This window comes from Triplophysa rosa, linkage group LG4, assembly GCF_024868665.1.
Source record: "Triplophysa rosa linkage group LG4, Trosa_1v2, whole genome shotgun sequence".
Lineage (NCBI taxonomy): Eukaryota > Metazoa > Chordata > Actinopteri > Cypriniformes > Nemacheilidae > Triplophysa > Triplophysa rosa.
In genome coordinates this window covers 26,615,003-26,635,444 of record NC_079893.1, presented here as the reverse complement: position 1 = coordinate 26,635,444, position 20,442 = coordinate 26,615,003, and the positions used below count along the sequence as shown (strand labels likewise).

The 20,442-nt window shown below is 37.2% G+C and overlaps 1 protein-coding gene across 2 annotated transcripts; it reads left to right on the top strand.

Moving 5' to 3' along the window:
- Window positions 1–73: 73 nt before the first annotated feature.
- On the top strand, window positions 74–11,563 carry srd5a2a (steroid-5-alpha-reductase, alpha polypeptide 2a). Of its 2 annotated transcripts, none has more exons than XM_057332473.1 (5): window positions 74–589; window positions 9,675–9,838; window positions 9,978–10,079; window positions 10,221–10,371; window positions 10,965–11,563. In XM_057332473.1, the coding sequence occupies exons 1-5, from the start codon at window positions 315–317 to the stop codon at window positions 11,029–11,031; spliced, it is 759 nt and encodes a 252-aa protein (XP_057188456.1). In that variant the 5' UTR covers window positions 74–314; the 3' UTR covers window positions 11,032–11,563. The 2 variants fall into 2 exon arrangements, with proteins under 2 accessions (XP_057188456.1, XP_057188457.1); XM_057332474.1 differs by lacking the exon at window positions 74–589 and adding an exon at window positions 5,216–5,470.
- The last annotated feature ends 8,879 nt before the right edge of the window (window positions 11,564–20,442 follow it).

The following is a 20,442-nucleotide window of genomic DNA, read 5'->3' as shown; positions in this document are numbered from 1 at the left end:
GAGAGTGAGAGTGAGAGAAGAGAGAGAGAGAAGAGAGAGAGGAGGGAGGAGGACGGGAGTAAGAGTGAGAGAGCGAGAGCGAGAGAGAGACTAGTCACTGATTGACTCCACCTCTTTATCTGCATTGACCCTGTAGGATGGATACGGTGTGTGTACTGTATTTTACAATTCATGTACACGCTGAGAGCCAATGAAATCTGGAGGGAGGAACTTCATGGCATAGCATATGGGAAGTCACTTTCATCACTGAGCTGCATCACAGTGCTTCTCTGGAATGTTAAGCAGTGGACTGTAGCCCCAGGGTGTTTTTTACAATGATCTGCCAGGAACGCACAGTTTATTATGGAAGCTGGGCATTTGTAATCGGAGGAGTGCTTTACCTCTTTCGGCAAATGACAACTCACACTCCATATGGGCGCTATGTGGACACAAAGAATACAGGGTTGATGGTTTCAGCCAAGGCAGGCTGGTTTATCCAGGAACTTCCATCATTCTTAGTTCCTGTGCTTTTGGTTTTGTCAACAGAAAGTTTGTCTGGTATGGGACGAATTCTGCTTCTTTGTACCTTTTGCCTGCACTACTTTCAAAGGTAACATTTTTATTATGTTCTATTGCATCTCTGACAACAGTAACCCAATGTCACTAAGCACAGCAATACTGCCAAAGTTGCCAGGATGGTTTTTATTTGGTGTTTTGTAAGTCGAGACAAGGCAAGTCAGCTTTATTTATATGGTAATTCGAAGTGCTCAAGTGGAGATTAGAAAGTGCTTTTGATAGAAATTTACATTAAAAGAGATAAATAAAAATAAAAGTTAAATATATTTACAAAGGAATGGTTTAAAATGATAATAAAAACAAAAGATAGGAAGTAAAATATGAAAAAAGAAATACATTTGATTTTAAAATATGTAAGAAAAACAGTAAGAAAATAGAAATCAAAATGTTGTAATATGACAGTGAGTTGGTACCAAGACTATATACAGTATATACAATTTTGCAGATAAGCTATTTAGCTGCGTACAGGAAGTAGTTGCTTTTTCAGTTATAACACAATCTTGTGGTATTAAGTGGCAGGAAAAACTTTTGTAAGAGCCACCAAAGAATTTTGAAGACTCGAGCTCAGACAACAGCATTGCTTGATGTCAAGACACATTTTAAAAATAGACGAACATAATTGCTCACAGAGGAACAAATCATTAACAATTTCCGGCTGTCGTTCTGTTAAATTGTAAGCGAATGAAAAACTCCTGCAGTGTTCTAAATGAACTACTTTTGTGTGGAACAAATTGTTACTTTATAGTCAACAAGAAAAAGGCATTTTCTAGGAAATTTAGCAAAAGATTATGGAACTACACATTCTTTGCCTGCCGTTACGACTGTTGTAAAAAGTCACAAGTCGGTTCAATGACATCGGGGTATGGGATCAGAATTGTTGCAATATTCTGAATAAATAAACTATGATCCGCAAATAAATATAGAGAGTTTCACAAACATTTTTTAAATCCACATATGCTCATAAAGCGAACCATAAATATATGTTAGACGTTCCACAAAAATAAATGGAATTCACAAATAAATACAATGAGATTTGCAAATAAAAAATATTTACAAATGTATTTTAATGGCATTTATTTGTAGATCGCTTTCTGCCATATGTGGATCGCTTTCTGCACATTTGTGGATCGCTTTCTGCACATTTGTGGATCGCTTTCTGTGCATTTGTGAATCGCTGCACGCATTTGTGGATCAGTGCACGCATTTGTGGATGGCTCTCTGTGCATTTGTGGATTTTGAAACATTTCTAACGTCAAGACGTGCACACGATCCACAAATAGGGTGACTCCGCCCACTATCTACGAAGCCAATCGGGTAACTTCCGCTTTCGTTGTCAAATAGGGCACGTTCTAACTTCAGCCAATCACGTTTTCAGAATCAGAATCAGAATCAGAATCAGAAGAGCTTTATTGCCAAGTGTGCTTGCACACACAAGGAATTTTCTTTGGTGTTGGAAGCTTCTAGTACAGACATTCAACACAATGACAATACAATATAATACGATTTACAGTCTAAAAGATTCTAAATTGTGCATATATAAAATAAAGACTATTTTACAGAAAATGGGGGATAATAACATATAAGAGACATTGTACAGGGTAGTATATAGTAGAATAAACATATTAACAGATTGTATGTACACTTGTGCAAATGGATAATTTAGTAAGTAGAGGTAGTGTTATATACATGTATACATAAGATGTAGATATAATAAGGCACTATAGTGCACACTATAGGAGTAGTGGAAGTGGAATATTGCTCTTAAGGAGCAGTTATCTGTTTAGGAGGGAGATTGCCTGGGGGAAGAAGCTGCTTCTGTGTCTGGAAGTCCTGGTGTTTGGTGCTCTAAAGCGCCGGCCAGAGGGCAGCAGATCAAAGAGTTTGTGTGCTGGGTGTGTGGAGTCAATGATGATTTTTCTTGCCCTGTTTTTCACTCTGGAATCGTACAGGTCCTGAAGTGTGGGCAGAGGAGCACCAATAATTTTCTCAGCACTACGAACTGTCCGTTGTAGTCTTCGTAGGTCTGATTTGGTGGCCGAGCCATACCAAACAGTAATTGAAGTGCACAGAACAGATTCGATGACCACTGAGTAGAACTGGGTCAGTAGCTCCTGTGGTAGGTTGAACTTCCTCAATTGACGGAGGAAGTATAACCTCTGCTGGGCCTTCTTTACAATGGAGTCTATGTGGGACTCCCACTTCAGGTCCTGAGAGATGGTGGAGCCCAGGAACCTGAATGACTCCACAGTATCCACAGTGCTGTCCAGGATGGTGAGGGGAGGAAGTGATGGAGGGTTCCTTCTGAAATCCACTATCATCTCCACTGTCTTGAATGCATTCAGCTCTAGGTTGTTTTGACTACACCAGGCAGCCAGCTGAGCAACCTCCTTTCTGTAGGCAGATTCAATTTTGCTCTGCACTAAGATTCAGGGAGCTAACATGGCGGCTAAAATGCGTGATATACTAAGAAATGCGAATGGCCTCTTCTTTATTACTACTCAGTAATGATTGTTTGTGTTTATATGCATTGTCCATATGTTAGTAACAAACGACTGAAACGTTTATGACTTGATAACAGCGTGCACGGACTGGGGTGGACAATACCGGTGACTGGGGACTGATTTGGTCTGCTGCAAGCCAGCCGTTGTATTGTCTTTATGTATCAAAGTGATAAATTCCGATTTTGGCATTCGATAAAATATAATCTGTTTCCCCGATACTGCATGGGTAAGCAGCTAGTTCGCGCCGGACACTCAGCGCGTGCCTCCTTTCAATGTGTGCAACGTTTGCATTGCAATGCGTGTCCGTGTACTATATATGATGGCAGAATTAACGTGGAGGAAATCATCAGCACTGTGAATTTCTATGTCATTCATAATTAAAAATAAAACGTAATTTATTCAGTCATCTCTGTTTATCCCATTCCTGAATGATCTCTGCTGATTGTGCCATAGCCGGGATGGGGTGCTGCAGCTTCTTGTTACATGATTTTGACATTCTTGTTAAGATTGCAAATTATTGGTATGATCGCCCGTAACGGCTGAAGCGAGGTGAAAAAATAAATAAAGCGATTTGACACGGGATTCGTACCGCATACAATAAAGCGAGGCAGCGTGTCACTACGGTAACAATCACTACTAAGCTATTTCCAATGCTAGCTGCTGCGGATCTTTGCAATAATATCAAGATGTCACACAACAATATGCAGCTGGATGAATCAAGGGAATATGCCCGTCTTTAACTTGTGACCTCTGTGTTATTTATCTCTTATGGAATGTAGTTTACGAGTACCGTTTAGTAACCACGTCTTTTTAGAAGGAATGGTTTCCATTTGATGGCCCCTGTAGTGAAAGAACGATGCTCATTACTACCGTGTTAACTTGTGACTTAAGTTCACTATGTCTCAATTCATTTACATTATGTTACATTAAATCTTTACGCTTTTTCTAACCGAAAGGCTGCTTATAACTATCACTTTGACAAAGCGTTAGCTTGCGACTTCGGTTTACAAGCTCATCTGTGTAGTTAAACCTTATTACATTTTGTGCTTTATGATTTTCACCAGTTGAACTGTAACACCACCATAGCACCCTCTGACTCGCACAGACTTTGAATGTGCTGCAAAGAGGCTAACAACTGAGGAAGAACTTTGTCATTTATCTCGCCGTCAATCTGTAATAAATCATCAATAAGTGCATCTAATCTGAATGACACATAGTCATTTGATGCATGGTTATCGACTTCATTGGCTAAATGCTGTAACTCTCTAGCTAATTGTGCGCCCGCCATAGTTACTTAACGTTATACACGAAGCAAACGATCAGTGAGTGACGTGACGTTAGTCCAAAACAAGTCAAGAGTAATCGATCAAACGCTTCAATCTACGCTGAACCAATAGTAGGCAAGACCAACCCATCTAATTATCATACAAGACACAGAAAAGTAAGAATAAATTCAAGAATAAATAAATAAAAGTGGAAATAAATACATGCGATAATAAATAAATATAAAAATAAATAAACGTATAAATAAATAAATGTAAAAATAAAAGGAAATGATAAATAAAATAATCTAAAAATAAAAAATAATAATAATTAAAAATAATTAAAAAATGGACACAAAAAATAATAAATCAATTTAAAAAATGAAAAGAAAAGTTAAAGCTAAGATCAATAATAGCTAAAACGAATTATTTTCTTTTATCAAACCATTCATTCCTTTATTTATTTTCATATTATTACATTTATTCGTTTACATATTTATTTATTTATACATTTATTTATTTATAATTTTTGCAGGTTTAGTCCTCCATACACCAATATGTGATTGGAATAGAGAATATGTAAGAACGACTTCATTTTGAACAAAGACTGCGGTGGCGTAAGGTGTGAAGTCTGTATAATGTGACACGGGAGGCCGGGGTTCTAATCAAACTCTCGCATTTGTTTTCAGTAAAAATTGTGTTCATAAAGTTTAGGGTAAAGTAACGTTATTTGCCACTATTTATAAGTATCAATAGCATCTAACTACTATTTCTACTTAATTCAAAGAAAATACAGCTATTTTCGGTTAGAGTAAAAAGCATTGCTGCCTTGGGCGGGCTATTTGTAATCATTACTCTGTGTAAACAGACACTCCGTAAATGAAATTTTTTATCAAAAATAAATATAATACATTTTATTAATGCGTCTATTCACTAATATCCATTAAAAACATTAATAACGTTACTGTTACAATGACAACGCAAGCGTCTTATGACGTCACGGCGTTAGTGAAGGTCAAGTGTCATGAGCGGTCTTATCCAAATGGCGCAAAAAACGAATTTCAGACTTTTTTTACCTCATGCAGCACTTCAGCAGCGTCAACCCAGGAAGAAATGCCACTTTCGGAGTTTTGCATGCAGGCCAGCAGAAATGTAAGACAGTTATTTCTTGATTTGAGATTGTGGCTAATAGGTCTACAGGCAGAATATGTAACGTTACGGGTTGATTTCTGTGCTGTTGCCGTGCAGCATGCAGTTGTTTAACCGCGTGACCGGTTTGCCCATGGTTTTTGTTTGGGTGCTTAAGCTGCCGCCGCGCAGCTAGTTTTCGTACAACAGATTGTGCTTCGGCTATAGGCATACATATAACATACATGCGTTTGTTTTTATGCTGCATCCTATAATCACACTGGGATCTTCTTTATTCTCGGCAGCAACAGATTTTTGCCTCCGTTATTTATTAACATTAAACTTAAGCGGCTCGCCCATGGCACAGTCATAACACAGTCATAAAAAAATCACAGCACCCCCTGCTCAAAATACGTTCCCGCGGCTATGGCTGTGGCTAAACTGTTCTGTATAGGCTACTGTCTAACTCTTTGCCATGACAAAAATGATCACTGTAAGAAACACTACCCATAACATCAACAATAGTAAGCGCTGTCTTTATAGTGGTAGCAGCGTAAGTAGGCTATATTGCAAGATGACCATGTGGGACAATTCTGTCCACAATTCCCCACATAGAAATACTGTAGTAGTATAATACATTTACTATCATATGAACAGCTCACATAAAGTTTCCCATAATAACGCAAAGAACATACATCAGAATCAGAAGGAGCTTTATTGCCCAAATGTGCTCTATGCACGAGGAATTTGTCTTAGTGAGAGAAGCTGCCAGTGCACATAGTTGAAAGTGACAAGACACAGGTAACAAAATATATAAAAATAAATATGTAATAGACAATACACATGTGAAAAAAAATAATATATGTCAAAAGAGCAGCGGATGCTATATTGTATGCATGTGCTACATATATACAAGTTATAAGGTGCTTTATACAAATTGTGTAAGGGAATGGGATAGCTGTATGATATATTAAATCAGTAACATATGTATAATAAATAAATATGAGTATAAGTGAGTAGTTTAGTATTGCACATATTTATTGAACAGTGGGGAGAACATTTAACTGTTCATGGGGTAGATGACCTGAGGGAAGAAACTTTATTTGGCTGTTTTGGTCAGTGCTCTGTAGCGCCGACCAGACGGCAGCAGTTCAAAGAGAAAGTGTGCTGGGGTGTGAGGGGTCCAGAGAGATTTTGCGAGCCCTTTTACTCGCTCACTCTGGAAGAGTACAGTTCTTGCAGTGGAAGGGTAGTACCAGTGATTCGCTCAACAGTCCGAAATATCCGCTGTACTCTTCGGAGGTCTCGAGTGTTTGTATGTGTCCCGAGCGTGTAAACTGAAATTGAGAGAGAATATGTCGCCTCTAAATGCAGCAAGTTTTAAATAACTTCATCGATCAACACGAAGTTACAATGGTAGAGAACTTTAATAAACTTGATCGCTTAGCAACCTTTAAAACAAGTCTTGTACGTCTCTTGATGTACATGACGTGGAGGAGCGATTTTTTATTAACAGACTGATTTGACCCTACCTGAGCATGCTTGTTTTTTCTAAACAAAAACATGCAAAACAAAATAATTGCCTTTTGTATTGCAGTTAAAGAAGAAACAGGCTACTGACAATTTTTTTATTATTAAAACTGCGCATCGTTCTGTTATAATTTTTATTGAGGTTCTGTAAATTTGCACCAACAAGCCCAAACAATTTGCTTTTGTTTTCATATATTCATATTTTTCTTATATTTAACTTCAGCTGGTTGGGCTATGCCTTGGTTCTTGCGTCTCATTCTTCAGTGTTCTGCATTTACCAATAGCCTAAATAGGCTACATAAAAAGTAGTTATTTTGTTTTAAATTGATATCTTTATCATTTAAAAACCAACAATGTATGCTATATAATAACCCCATTTAGGAGCTTTTTTAGGCCTATTTGGCACTAAATATAGAAGGAATGCGGTTATAATATAGCAAACCGCGCTATTGAACTATAAAAAAGCCAATATCACCGCAAGGAAAATTCCTTCACCGTGGCAGCGCTACGTTCCCGACTACATTACAGTACATTACACGTCACGTCTTTAGGATGTGTGTGAAAGCACGCACAGGTTCCAGAAAATCACTGGCAGTGTGAACCAAAATCATCCCGGGACACATCTTCCGCATATTTTCCGGGATCTCTGTATGAAAAAGGATTTACTGAAATGCCATGTAATATCCAGTGCCATTTGTGCATTTGTATGGAGAACCCATTAATTTGTACATTTAGCTTCAATTCATTTTTATTTGGCAATTTTATATTTTGCTTCATACTTTTTTCATCGAAGAGAAAAGTTGTGTTGCCTCCCTTGCGTTCTTATTTCCCCCGTTGTTTTTTTATTTGCCAATAAATAAATGAAATAAACAGTATTTTAAAGCTGTCCTATGTGTCATTTAAAAGGCAGCAATATATACATAATTATAACCCAACAATATTGATTTATTTAGCACAAGGAAAAATGGAGACGTATATCGTATAACACGCTATACTAAGAGCACTGCCACAACCCTTTTTATTAACTACAGTAAATTGATTATCTGCAGTTACCAATATTTACTATGGTAAGGTTCGAAAACACAAATTTTACTAGGCCTACATCGTTTACTTTTGGGGTTGCTGTGTGAATTTGAGAATATATTGTGTGCACAAGATCATAGTCAAAGGATCGACATCCTTTGTTGTGGTAAGAGGTAGACAGTATACAGAACAGTTAAACCACAGCATGCAGAGATCATTCAGGAATGGGATAAACAGAGATGACTGAATAAATTACGTTTTATTTTAAATTATGAATGACATAGAAATTCACAGTGCTGATGATTTCCTCCACGTTAATTCTGCCATCATATATAGTACACGGACACGCATTGCAATGCAAACGTTGCACACATTGAAAGGAGGCACGCGCTGAGTGTCCGGCGCGAACTAGCTGCTTACCCATGCAGTATCGGGGAAACAGATTATATTTTATCGAATGCCAAAATCGGAATTTATCACTTTGATACATAAAGACAATACAACGGCTGGCTTGCAGCAGACCAAATCAGTCCCCAGTCACCGGTATTGTCCACCCCAGTCCGTGCACGCTGTTATCAAGTCATAAACGTTTCAGTCGTTTGTTACTAACATATGGACAATGCATATAAACACAAACAATCATTACTGAGTAGTAATAAAGAAGAGGCCATTCGCATTTCTTAGTATATCACGCATTTTAGCCGCCATGTTAGCTCCCTGAATCTTAGTGCAGAGCAAAAAGTGATTGGCTGAAGTTAGAACGTGCCCTATTGGACAACGAAAGCGGAAGTTACCCGATTGGCTTGCGTAGATAGTGGGCGGAGTCCACCTATTTGTGGATAGTGAGCACGTCTTGACGTTAGAAATGTTTCAAAATCCACAAATGCACAGAGAGCCATCCACAAATGCGTGCACTGATCCACAAATGCGTGCAGCGATTCACAAATGCACAGAAAGCGATCCACAAATGTGCAGAAAGCGATCCACATATATGCAGTCTACAAATAAATGCCATTAAAATAAATTTGTAAATATTTTTTATTTGCAAATCTCATTGTATTTATTTGTGAATTCCATTTCTTTTTGTGGAACGTCTAACATATATTTATGGTTCGCTTTTTGAGCATATGTGGATTTAAAAAATGTTTGTGAAACTCTCTATATTTATTTGCGGATCATAGTTTATTTATTCAGAATATTGCAACAATTCTGATCCCATATTTCGGGGTCTTCAAATAAACAATTTACGAGCCACAGGTGATGCGAGTTTTGGTTTACTGATCACTTGCTGATGGGGATCATTTTCAGCCACAAGCATGCAAAAATATTTGATATTACCAAGTCAAATTAATCTTATCCAATGCCTTCAACAAAATTTGATGTTGTGCATGTCTGTGCTGAAACATCATGTTGCGAACAGACATGCTGACTCGAGGTTGCCACAGCTGTGGTTTACTCATCTGCAAACAAACATCCTGAGCAAAAAAATACAAAATAAACATCAAATGCATGTTGGTTGTGGATTGTATTTAAAGTTGAAGTATACTACAACTAGCCAGGGAGGTTGCAAGTCTGATTGGACAAACAAACCGAGGACAGCATTTTGTAAAAGAAACTTCTGAAAAGATTTAAAGACATAAATTATAATTTCTCATTAATCTTATTGATCTTGCAGGACCTTCGTGTATTCGTTGCTGACTAAAGGCAGACCGTCTCCTCTCTCCATCGTGGTATCTGCGGTTATCTTCTGTTCTCTGAATGGCTTTTTGCAGGGCCATTATTTGCTTCACTGCGCTCAATACAAAACAGACTGGCACAGAGACACACGCTTTCTCATCGGTACATGGTTCCCAAATAATTTTAAACTTTTTTGTTTGATGGAACCAATTTAATTTTACTGCATGCTTACAAATCACAAAACAGTGAAATTTATTCACTTTTGTGAAAATGTAACTAACATTTAGATGGTTCCCTCTAGGTGTGTTGATGTTTATCTCAGGAATGGCAATCAACATCCACAGTGACTACATTTTACGAAACCTGAGGAAACCAGGAGAGGTCAGCTATAAAATCCCCAGAGGTCAGTATTTACTCGATTCTGACTACAGAATTTTGTTTCTAGAACATTGCGTAGAGCCAAAACAAAAACTTTTACCACATAACAAAAATAAAACATATTTTTAAATCAAAATTGAATTGTATGTTCACTGTTTATTTTCAGGGGGAATGTTTGAGTTGGTATCTGGGGCCAATTTTTTCGGAGAGATCATTGAATGGTGTGGATTCGCTGTGGCCACCTGGTCCTTTCCTGCTTTCACCTTCGCCTTCTTCACCATCTGCTCTATTGGGCCACGAGCGTACCACCATCACAGGTGCGGCACCAACAATTTTCTTTCAAAAACTTTGTGAAATGCCACAACATTTTAGGAATCACAGGCAGGCCACCTTTTTGGCTGTTCAATTGTCCCTTGTGCAATCCGGCTGCTAAATGGTGGAAATTCTTAAAGTAATTTAATAAACAATAAATAAACAATAATCTTTATATGTATTTATGTCTGGGAATGTTCTTGCTTTCCGCTGCATCCAAATTACCCGCATAGGATTTTAATAAAGCATGAACTTGAAATTCTAAGGAAGGATCCAACCAAGATGTAGATGATGTCAATTAAAAATACAGTTAACTTAAACAAAAAATATTAATAAAAGCAATCAAGTTAGATCAGACTATTTTAATCAATATTTATTAGCACCAGGTTTGGACTGTGCATTAAAAGTCTATTGAACAGAGCTTGAGAATCAATGTTTTTATTTTAATGATAATTACTGCTTATATTTGTCGAGCATGCTGCCTCTATCCCAGTAAAGTTACCGATGTTGTAGGATTTTGTCTTGTGGTGACAACTTGAAAATAATACAAAGCATTTTTCTGATGCTTTTCAGTTAACACCTCTTGTCTTTTTCACAGGTATTACTTGCAGAAATTTAAAGACTACCCCAAATCAAGAAAAGCTGTGATTCCCTTTATGCTGTAACAGCCAAACAGAAATCCATGCCTTTACTGGTGACTTTTAAAGAAAAACAAAGCTTCTGCCCATTAAAACATGTTAACTACTGTACTAATGCAAACTGTAATCGTTGATATTCTACTGATCAAATCTTACACAAGAGACTGTATATGAATCTTTTTTTTTAAGTACATCAATAAAAATCCTTGTTTACATCTGTACATAGCAGATAGTGGTCAATTATATACAGCACAGGTTCCAATCTGCACACACAGGTGTCATAAAATAATAAACCCATCCCACATAAATGGACGTATAGAAATGCTTGTTTCGAGGACTCTGAACATGTGTGGCGTTTTGTGATCAATATGCCCCTCTATGTCTCAATAAATACTTCATGGACTTTGCCTTTTTAGGGATAAGATTAGATATCTGCTTTAAAATCTAAAAACACATACTGTTTCTAAGTATATTCACCAGGCAGACAATAAGGCTGTTAGGTTGTCACTGAGAAAGCACAAAAAAATATATATTTTCCTTAAAGTTCTACATCCAATTCTCATGCTCTGTTAGTCCTCTGAAACACCTTTGTTTCTGAGCTGCTGTTCGGAGCGCACCGAATTTTTTGTGACCTTCTGCAGGGCCCATGTTCCCAAATGGATACCAAGAAATGCACCACCAGCAACCCACAGCCAGTTCTTCCTAAGCCAGCTGTGGTTTCTCATCTTCTCTGTCCTCAATGTACACCAATGTCTTCGATTGGGGGGTTAAGGAACTCTAGAATGGAAAACATGAGATTAGGACAGAAAGGCAACAAAAACTTGCTCCTGCAGCTCAATTTGTAAAGTTTTGTATTAGCGGAGCAAAGGTTATGGGTTCGTTTCTCGTGTAACACACAGTATTGATAAACTGTACAGCTTGAAAGCACTGCAAGTCGCTCAAGTCACTTCAGATAAAATTAAGCAAAACGCATGCATGTAAGCAAGTAAACACTGGCATATCAGTGGAATGCTGAAAGATTACTTAAACCGAGACATGTCATTTAAAGGTCAAAACAAAATAAACCTTAGCTTTGTATACTGTGGTGGGCAATATGAGACCAGTTTTTACTGCACTTATACTTTTTGTTGTCCTTGTGTTGTTCCAATTGCTTCTATCGTTTACCTCATTTGTAAGTGGCTTTGTATAAAAGCGTCTGCTAAATGACTAAATGTAAATGTAAAATGTAAATGTAGGTATGTGGAAAAATATATAGAGAGAAAGAGAATGGGGTAGGGAAATTATTTAGGTTACTCTTGTTAAATGTGGACAATTTTTAAGCATTTCTGAATGCAGATTATAGAATGCATGCATACTGTATCTACTATCAACAAGCTAAACTTGTGAGCACATGCTGCTTGTGTTAGCATCATGCTAACGATATCCTAATTAAAGCTAACAACAGGGTAAGCCTGGTTTTCTTTAGACTTTAGCCCGATTTTTACAGACTGGGGTAACATTATTTCATTCTATCATGTTGGACAATGTTAAACCTCAAACCTATAAAACTATTTTAAAGTCTTCAGGCCAGGCTTTGTCAAGCCAACATAAAGTTTGTTCTCAAACTCTACTATCTAGTTGCTACTATGATTGTAACAGTGGGTACAAAAGTGATGTTATGTGTTGTGTAAATATTCTTATTCTTGTAAAAAATTAATTGAATAGTTATACTTTTAGTAAATCTTTTTACAAGTCCTCATGTTAATAAATAATTTTTTTAAGTAACTCAAGAACTTTTTTGTATTCCACCTCGATTGAAAATAAACCTAAACCTTTAAAACCGGTTAGGAAATGTAGGCTAAATGTTACTGTGCTTTGATCCAGAAAACCTGCAGCTCCCAGACAGAAGCTTGGTGAGAAGGAGACAACTGTTGGTGCGATTATTTGGAAATAGAAGAAATACAAAATAACTATCAATTGCCCTGGGTCTGGAGCTCCCTGCAAGATTTCCCCAATGGAGTAAAGATGATCATGAGAAAATGTTAAAGATCAGCCCAGAACTACACGGAAGAAGCTTGTTAATGATTTCAAGACAGTTGGGACCACAGTTAGCAAGCAAACCATTCGTGACACGCTATGCCAAAATAGACTGAAATCCTGAAGCACCCGCAAGGTCCTCCTGCCCAAGAAGGCCCGTCTGGCTCATCTGAAGTTTGACAATGAACATCAAAATGGTTCAGAAAAGGCTTTGGAGAAAGTGATGTGAGACCAAAATTGACTCCTGTTTTTGGAGGGAGAGAAATGTTGACTATGACCCCAAGAACACCATCCCTACAGAGAAGCACAGTGTTGGAAACATTCTGCTTTAGGACTTTTTCTCTGCTACGGGTACGCATTGAGGGGCTGAGGGACGGCCCATGTACCGTAAAATCTTGGACGAGAACCTCCTCCGCTTAACTAGATCACTGAAGATGGGTCGTGGATGTGCCTTTAACATGACAAAGACCCAAAACATATTGCCAAGACAACCAAAGAGTGGCTTAAGGAGAAGCACATTAAATGTCCTAGCCAGTCTCTTGACCCTAGTCCTATTAACACATACATGGGAATGTAGCCTATTCAAGGTTTGTGCAGGTCTCCAATCTTGACCCTGACATCCTTAAAAACCTATTTGGTCTGGACCATGGTGGTGGAGAGGTTGAATGGAAGATACAGATTCTGTTGGCAGGCATCTTTTATATACAAGCTGATTTAGGAGTACTTTCTTAAAGTGACAGGACTAATCTGTGGTCCATATAGGCACATAACCAATCTGTGGAGCCAGAATTCTTGCTGGTTGGTAGGGGATCAAATACTTATTTCACTGACTGAAATGCAAATCAATTTATAACCTTTATATAACATTTTTCCCCTGATTTTTTTTATTATAGACCCTTCATTTCTTTGTAAGCAGGCAAACTTACAAAATCAGCACGGGATCAAATAATTATTTCCCTCACTGTATGTGTTAATATGGCAGTCAAATATGGCAACAAGAATGTGAAACATTTGAATTTTTCTATATATGAGACCAGTTTTTACTGCACTTATGCATTTTGTTGTCCTTATGTTGTTCCAATTGCTTCTATTGTTTACCTCATTTGTAAGTCGCTTTGGATAAAGCGTCTGCTACATGTAAAATGCAAATGTAGGTATGTGGAAAAATATAGGAAGAGAAAGAGAATGGGGTAGGGAAATTATTTAGGCTACTCTTGTTAAATGTGGACCATTTTTATGCATTTCTGAATGCACAGATTATAGAATGCATGCATACTGTATCTACTACCATCAAGCTGAACTTGGACTCAACTTGTTGATGTAAATAGTATGTTTCTTGATAGCATGTTTACTGTTGCATCAAGGTTTCCTTGCATGCCATTTTCCAACTGTAATATCAGTCTATACTTTAACCAATTCTCACATTCTTAGGATCTTTCCAGTAATGGTCAAAGTCAGATAAGATTAGACATATAAAGCTTTTCAAAGTTAGAAACTGTGATAATTGACAACGATTAAGCGCAGGGGCCATAACACACCCTTATCTGCGTCAGTTAACAGGTAAATGTGGGTGGGAACCCATGCCCACCTTGAGCATCAGCTGGAGTTTATTCCTTGGACTTGGATTCTCTCTTTTTCTTCGGCTCGGGCAGAGGGGACAGAGATGGAGGAGAAGGCGCGACGTATGATACGATTCCCGGCTCATGAATATATTCCTCCCTGCTCTTCTTCAACAGCGGATTGGATTTAATCGTGTACCAGCCCCAGTGCACCAACACGAGGCCAGACCCCATAACTATCAGCACTTTATAATTATGCCAAAAGCTCTTGAGCTTGCTCATGTCTGCTGACACCGAACTATATGAAATGGATATGAAGAAACGTATCGTCAAGTCAGTTTAAAAGAGAATAAGTAACATGTCAAATACTATTCTCTGACGTGTCATACTTCATCATATCTGTCAGATTAACAATTAAGCACATAAAAGTCGTTCACAATGAAATTCACACGTTATAACACTCACCTTCAGCTTTCTGTTGCTAAACAAGGCGCTACCATTTTTGGGTCCTGATTTTGGAGACATGGGGTAGCTGATTGTTATCCTGACTGAAAATGCTATAAGCAAAGCTAATTAAAGTAGCAACATTATCTTTGCACTTTTTAAAATAGCGATAATGTAAAAGTGGTCGCTTTTGTTAAAGCATTAGTCCTCTATTTTTTTTACCAGTCGCTGGTTACTTTCACATGGCCACTGATATTTATAAAGTACTGTACTATTTTTGTAAAGCTGCTTCTGGATTAAAACTATGTTCAAATAAAATATAAGAATTATAATATTAATGTAATAATATTTATTTACATTTTCAAACAGGCGACTCTTTCGGTCTAAAAAGAAAGCGGATTTGCAGGCGAACATTTTCATTGGTTACATTTTTATGGAGGATGAGCTCATTGGTTTAGCAGATAATCGTTCAAAGAAACGGGTTTGGGGGTTTTGTCTAATTACTTTCTGTATGTTATTATGTTTCTGTTCTTATCAAATAAATAAATAAAACGTCAATAATGAAAAAACAACGATTTTACGGTTGAAGAAAGTCACGTTTATGTAGCGCCACCAGAGGGAGCTCACTGCTCACTTCTGTTTTTAGACCATTTAAAGCCCTTGAACGCACATATTCACATTTGGAGACCTGTGGTTGCAATGTTGCAAAATGATCATGGGTTTGTTCACCAGGGAACACACATACTGATAAAAAATGTATACATTGAATGCACTGTAAAGTTGTTTTGGATAACAGTGTAAATTAGAGTGTTGTTAAAAAGCACTCAACAGGATCATAATGTGTGTCTTTGTGAATTATAAGTTAGCCTGGCCTAGTTTTCATGGCCAACCTTTGATTTAACATGTGTCTGAGAACACAGCTGGTCTAGTCGCTCTCTTTCTCTCTGCTGTTTCTCTCAACCCATCCCTCTCACTCAATGTCGAGCTTCTGTCAAACAAGATGTTCACATTTTTTGGCGCTGCATAAAAATACCAAAAACCTCTACAGAATGCAATCACAGTCCACATATGTGTTTTATAAGTGTTACGGTTTAGGTTGTTATGTTGTTTATTTTAGAGTCTATCTTTATAATGCCTGGCATGTGCAGCATCTGGGTCTTATCTGTGAAAAGACACTAATGACAGGGTGTGGAACATTTAGAGGATTTGATACCCCAAATTTGGAAGTGTGATCATTCCACAAACATATCGGGTCCACTGACATCTCCCCTACATCTCCCCTACTCCAAAAAAACATCTGGCACCTGACTGCAGATCTGAGTTTGCAAAATCCAAAAGACCCCAAATCCATCATTCATCGTAAGGTTTAAAAGTTCTAGATATGCTCATGTTATTTAAATGACATGAAGCAATATTTAAAAGAATAGTTCACCTGAAAATATAAGTTACATATTACTCATTACTCATCCTCATGCCATGGTCTTCCTTTCTTCAGTCAAACACAGTCAGGGTTATATTACATAATATCCTGGCTCCTTCTAACTTTGTAATGCCATTGAATAGTGCCTCCAAAAATCACATATAACCATCGTAAAATTATGACTTTGGGGGGTTAACAAATGTCTTCTGAAGCAAATTAATAATGCATGTAAATATATACAAACCATAACAAATAGTCCTAGAAAGAGTATATTCAAATATGGCAGCACATCAAACTGGTGTTTAATCGCAATACGTGTAACAAAATAAGGGTTTGGAACAACATCTGGGTAAGAATATTAATTTGTGGCTAAATTGTTGCTTCAGTGTTTCCATATATCTGTGTAGTCTGGGAGAGCTTTGTGTTTGAAGTGGAGACTGAAATATCCTTCGCAAAACCGTATTGCTACACTAAACTTTCTCTGTAATTAGTCTGTGTTGTAAACACGTTGTATTTGTTAAAACGAGCAGCGATTCTGCGGTTCCCATGAGAATTTGCCCTTGTGTATGCTGTGACTCCACAGTTAATCTTACCAACAGCATGCAAGACTTCTCTGTGTGTGTGTGTGTGTGTGTGCGTGCGTGCGTGCGTGCGTGTGTGTGTGTGTGAAGATAGTTAACTAAAACTAAAACATTTCTGTTTATTTAAGTCGAATAAAATATTGGCCTAAATATTATTCAAAAATAAAAAAAAAATGTTTTTTTATATACAACTGAAACTGAAAAAAATAACAGAATTTTTTAAAAATTTGTCTTATACAACAACATTTAAAAATACACAAATAAATAATAAAATGACAAAAGCACATAACAAAATTGCTAATAAATTTAAATTAAATTAACATAAAATCTATAAATATAAACAACAAAAGCTCATTCAAAACATTAATTAAACGTCAATGAAACTGAAAACAAAAATAACTATGAGAATTATTTTAGACACATTTTTGAGATACATAAAATCAAGTGCCTGTCTCAATTTGAATCGATGCCTATCTTCTGTATAGTCTCAGAAGAGATTGCAATAGTGTCTCAGATGTGTCAAGATCTACAATCAAAAAGAGAGCTGTTACACACATTTTGCACCTTTGTACTTCATCCATATGTTCATAATTCCTTTTTTATGAGCAACTTTGCAAGAATATTAGAGACAAACTTTATAGTTAAACATTTGTGAAAACTCCATTTGGAGATGTGAGAGCATTATGAGCAAGATATATTATTGGCCTCTGGGTAGGCTAATATATCACTACAAAGTCACTTTACAGAAACATCTGTCAGTGTTCTTTCCTATATTAAGGTGATGTTTATTTGCCAAGGATTGACAGGAAGCTTGTTGTGATTTGTTTGTTTGAGAAAGAGTAATCAATCTCTTATTTTCCATGTCTGTTAAACAGGTTGACGTCTTCCCATCGAGAAAGAGAGATGGCAGCTTTTTAAAGGAATGACAGAGGGTAATTGAAACAATGTAAGTTGGCTAATTGTTAGATGCTCAGGGCTATAACAGTGAGTGTGGGAAACTAGCTTGTATTTCAATGAGACGCTCAGTTTTTCTCCTCCGGGGCAATCATCCAATCAGCAGCTGCTCTCTGGGCATGTGCAAACACAGAGGCCCTGTTTACACATGCTATTAAACTCCATCTCAGGTGATTTGGTCACGAGTGGTCACCCGAGAGTTTGCCATTTACACCTGCTATTAACATGTCTCAAGGTTGTATCTTGTGTGACCATGAAGATTTTGTGACGTACTGTACATCAGGTTAGGAATAAAGTTGTAAAGTTTGGTTCTCTTAATCATTCTTTACTGTCTAAATTATTTTGTAATAAAATATAATATATTTTCTGTTGGCTGATCACAAACCTTATGTAAAATATATTTTGTTTGTGGTTTATGTCACTTTATGTGGTGAATATGACATGCCTCACAGGAGTCCCTTTTGGAGAGATAACAAAGACAGTATGACAATAAAGTTATGTAAGGAATATGAGCAAGTAAAAACCTGTTGCTTTTGTTTTTTAGAATATAAAACATCACGAAGGTCTGCGAATAATAAGTGAATTTGGAAAACAAAAGGAATTGGGTGTTGTGTTGAAATCTGAAATGAGCAAGTAAAAACCTGTTGCTTTTGTCTTTTAGATTAAATGTTACTTTTGTGCCAAAATCTTCACGTGGGCCTGCCAATGACAAGCGAATTTGTAAAATTGAAGGATTTGGGTGTTGTGTTGAAATCTGAAATGATCGCACTTTTAACATTCAGCAAGTGCAATCAATGTAATAAAAATGTCCATTCTTTCTTAAAATGAAAGGACTAAAATACTTGATAATTGCACTGCAAAGTTTTTAGATTAAATGTCTTTACTTGATAGCAATTGTATTGAAGTCTTGGTAAAAAAGGGACGGTTCACCCAAAAATAGAAGTTCTTTGATCATTTATTCATTCACATGTCATTCCAAACCTTTCCTTCTTCTATGTAACACAAAAAATATATTTCTAAGAATGTTGGTAACTGAGCAACATTGGACCCCAATGACTTCCATTGGATGGACACAAAACCACTGAGACATTTCACAAAATATCTTCTTGTAGAAAGAGTCCAATAAAGGTTTTAAGCAACAAGAGCGTAAATAATGACTGAATTTTTACCTGTTTGACCTCGGATAGCATTAATATTTATGAAAAAACAGACTGTTGAAAAAACATTTGGAGTTCTGCTTGACTGCAACAGTAACTTCAAATGCATGTTTGTTTTGCTCTAAGAACTAGTTTTGTTTTCTACTGCCTCCTCCAGCAGACCTTAGCAAACAAAGTGCCAGAAAAACAGTTTGATGAAAGCAAGGGTGGAGTTCTTGATGTTACTTTGCAATTTACCTGATCCAGGTGAATGAGTCATAAGCATTTTCCCACATGGAAAATGATTACCTCATCTTCCCCTCAGTGTATAAACATCAATGACTCCAAACATAGAGATCAGTTGCTTATCCTCCTGAAACACCTGTCAACAGCATGGTTATCAATGTTAGTTACATTTTTAGGCTTAGATAACGTTTCTTTATTTGGGGGAGACTTGTGTAGTCATTGATATTGTGGTTTTACTCACCTCAGTCATATCCAGCGACTGTTGCATTACAAAGACTACCTCCAAACAACAACCCTACAAAGAAATGTATTGCGTGTACTGTGTTGTCAGACGAACACCTGGAACTGCACCTCACAATTATTACATTGGCTTCGGGGCAATATCCTAAATGACTTACACCCATTAGTGACTCTAGCCCCTTTCTCACCCACCCACTTTTCTCAATATTTCACACACTCGGGGAAACTGAGAGGAAATATGCATAATAATATCACCCACATGCACACAAACTCTTCAGTTGACTCATCTAAACTGAAATACTGTATGTGTGTTGTGTAAATGTGTGCAGGTTTGAATACACTTGTGGAGACACATCGTAGCGGCTTGTGTTAACTTGTGTGATGTAGCAGGAGCCGTGATGATGTCATGAAAGGTGGAGGTAGTGAATAGCATGCAGTTAATCAAAAGATGACTCTCAGCCTTTCTGGGAACTGAACAGCACTAGTTGGCTAAAGTGTGATTTATGATTCATTGGCATTGTCACGTTTGAGTCAGGAAAAAATGTGTGAACAAAAAAGTGTGTACACAAAAACAGAGTATGGGTGTGGGGTGAATCAGGATTTTTTTGTCTACATTGTGTTGGAACACTGGGAAGGACACTGGGGCTCAGTATACGTTGGGACACTGATGCGTAATTTGTCAGTGAAGTGGCATGGCACGTCGTGAACCGTCACAACTGGTATTTAAATTGATCAACAAAAGGCAGGACAGATAACTCTCTGACATGATTTTTAATGCTATTTAAAGAACGTTTTTATAAATAATCCATTTTATGAATGTGAAATGTACATAACAGATTGTG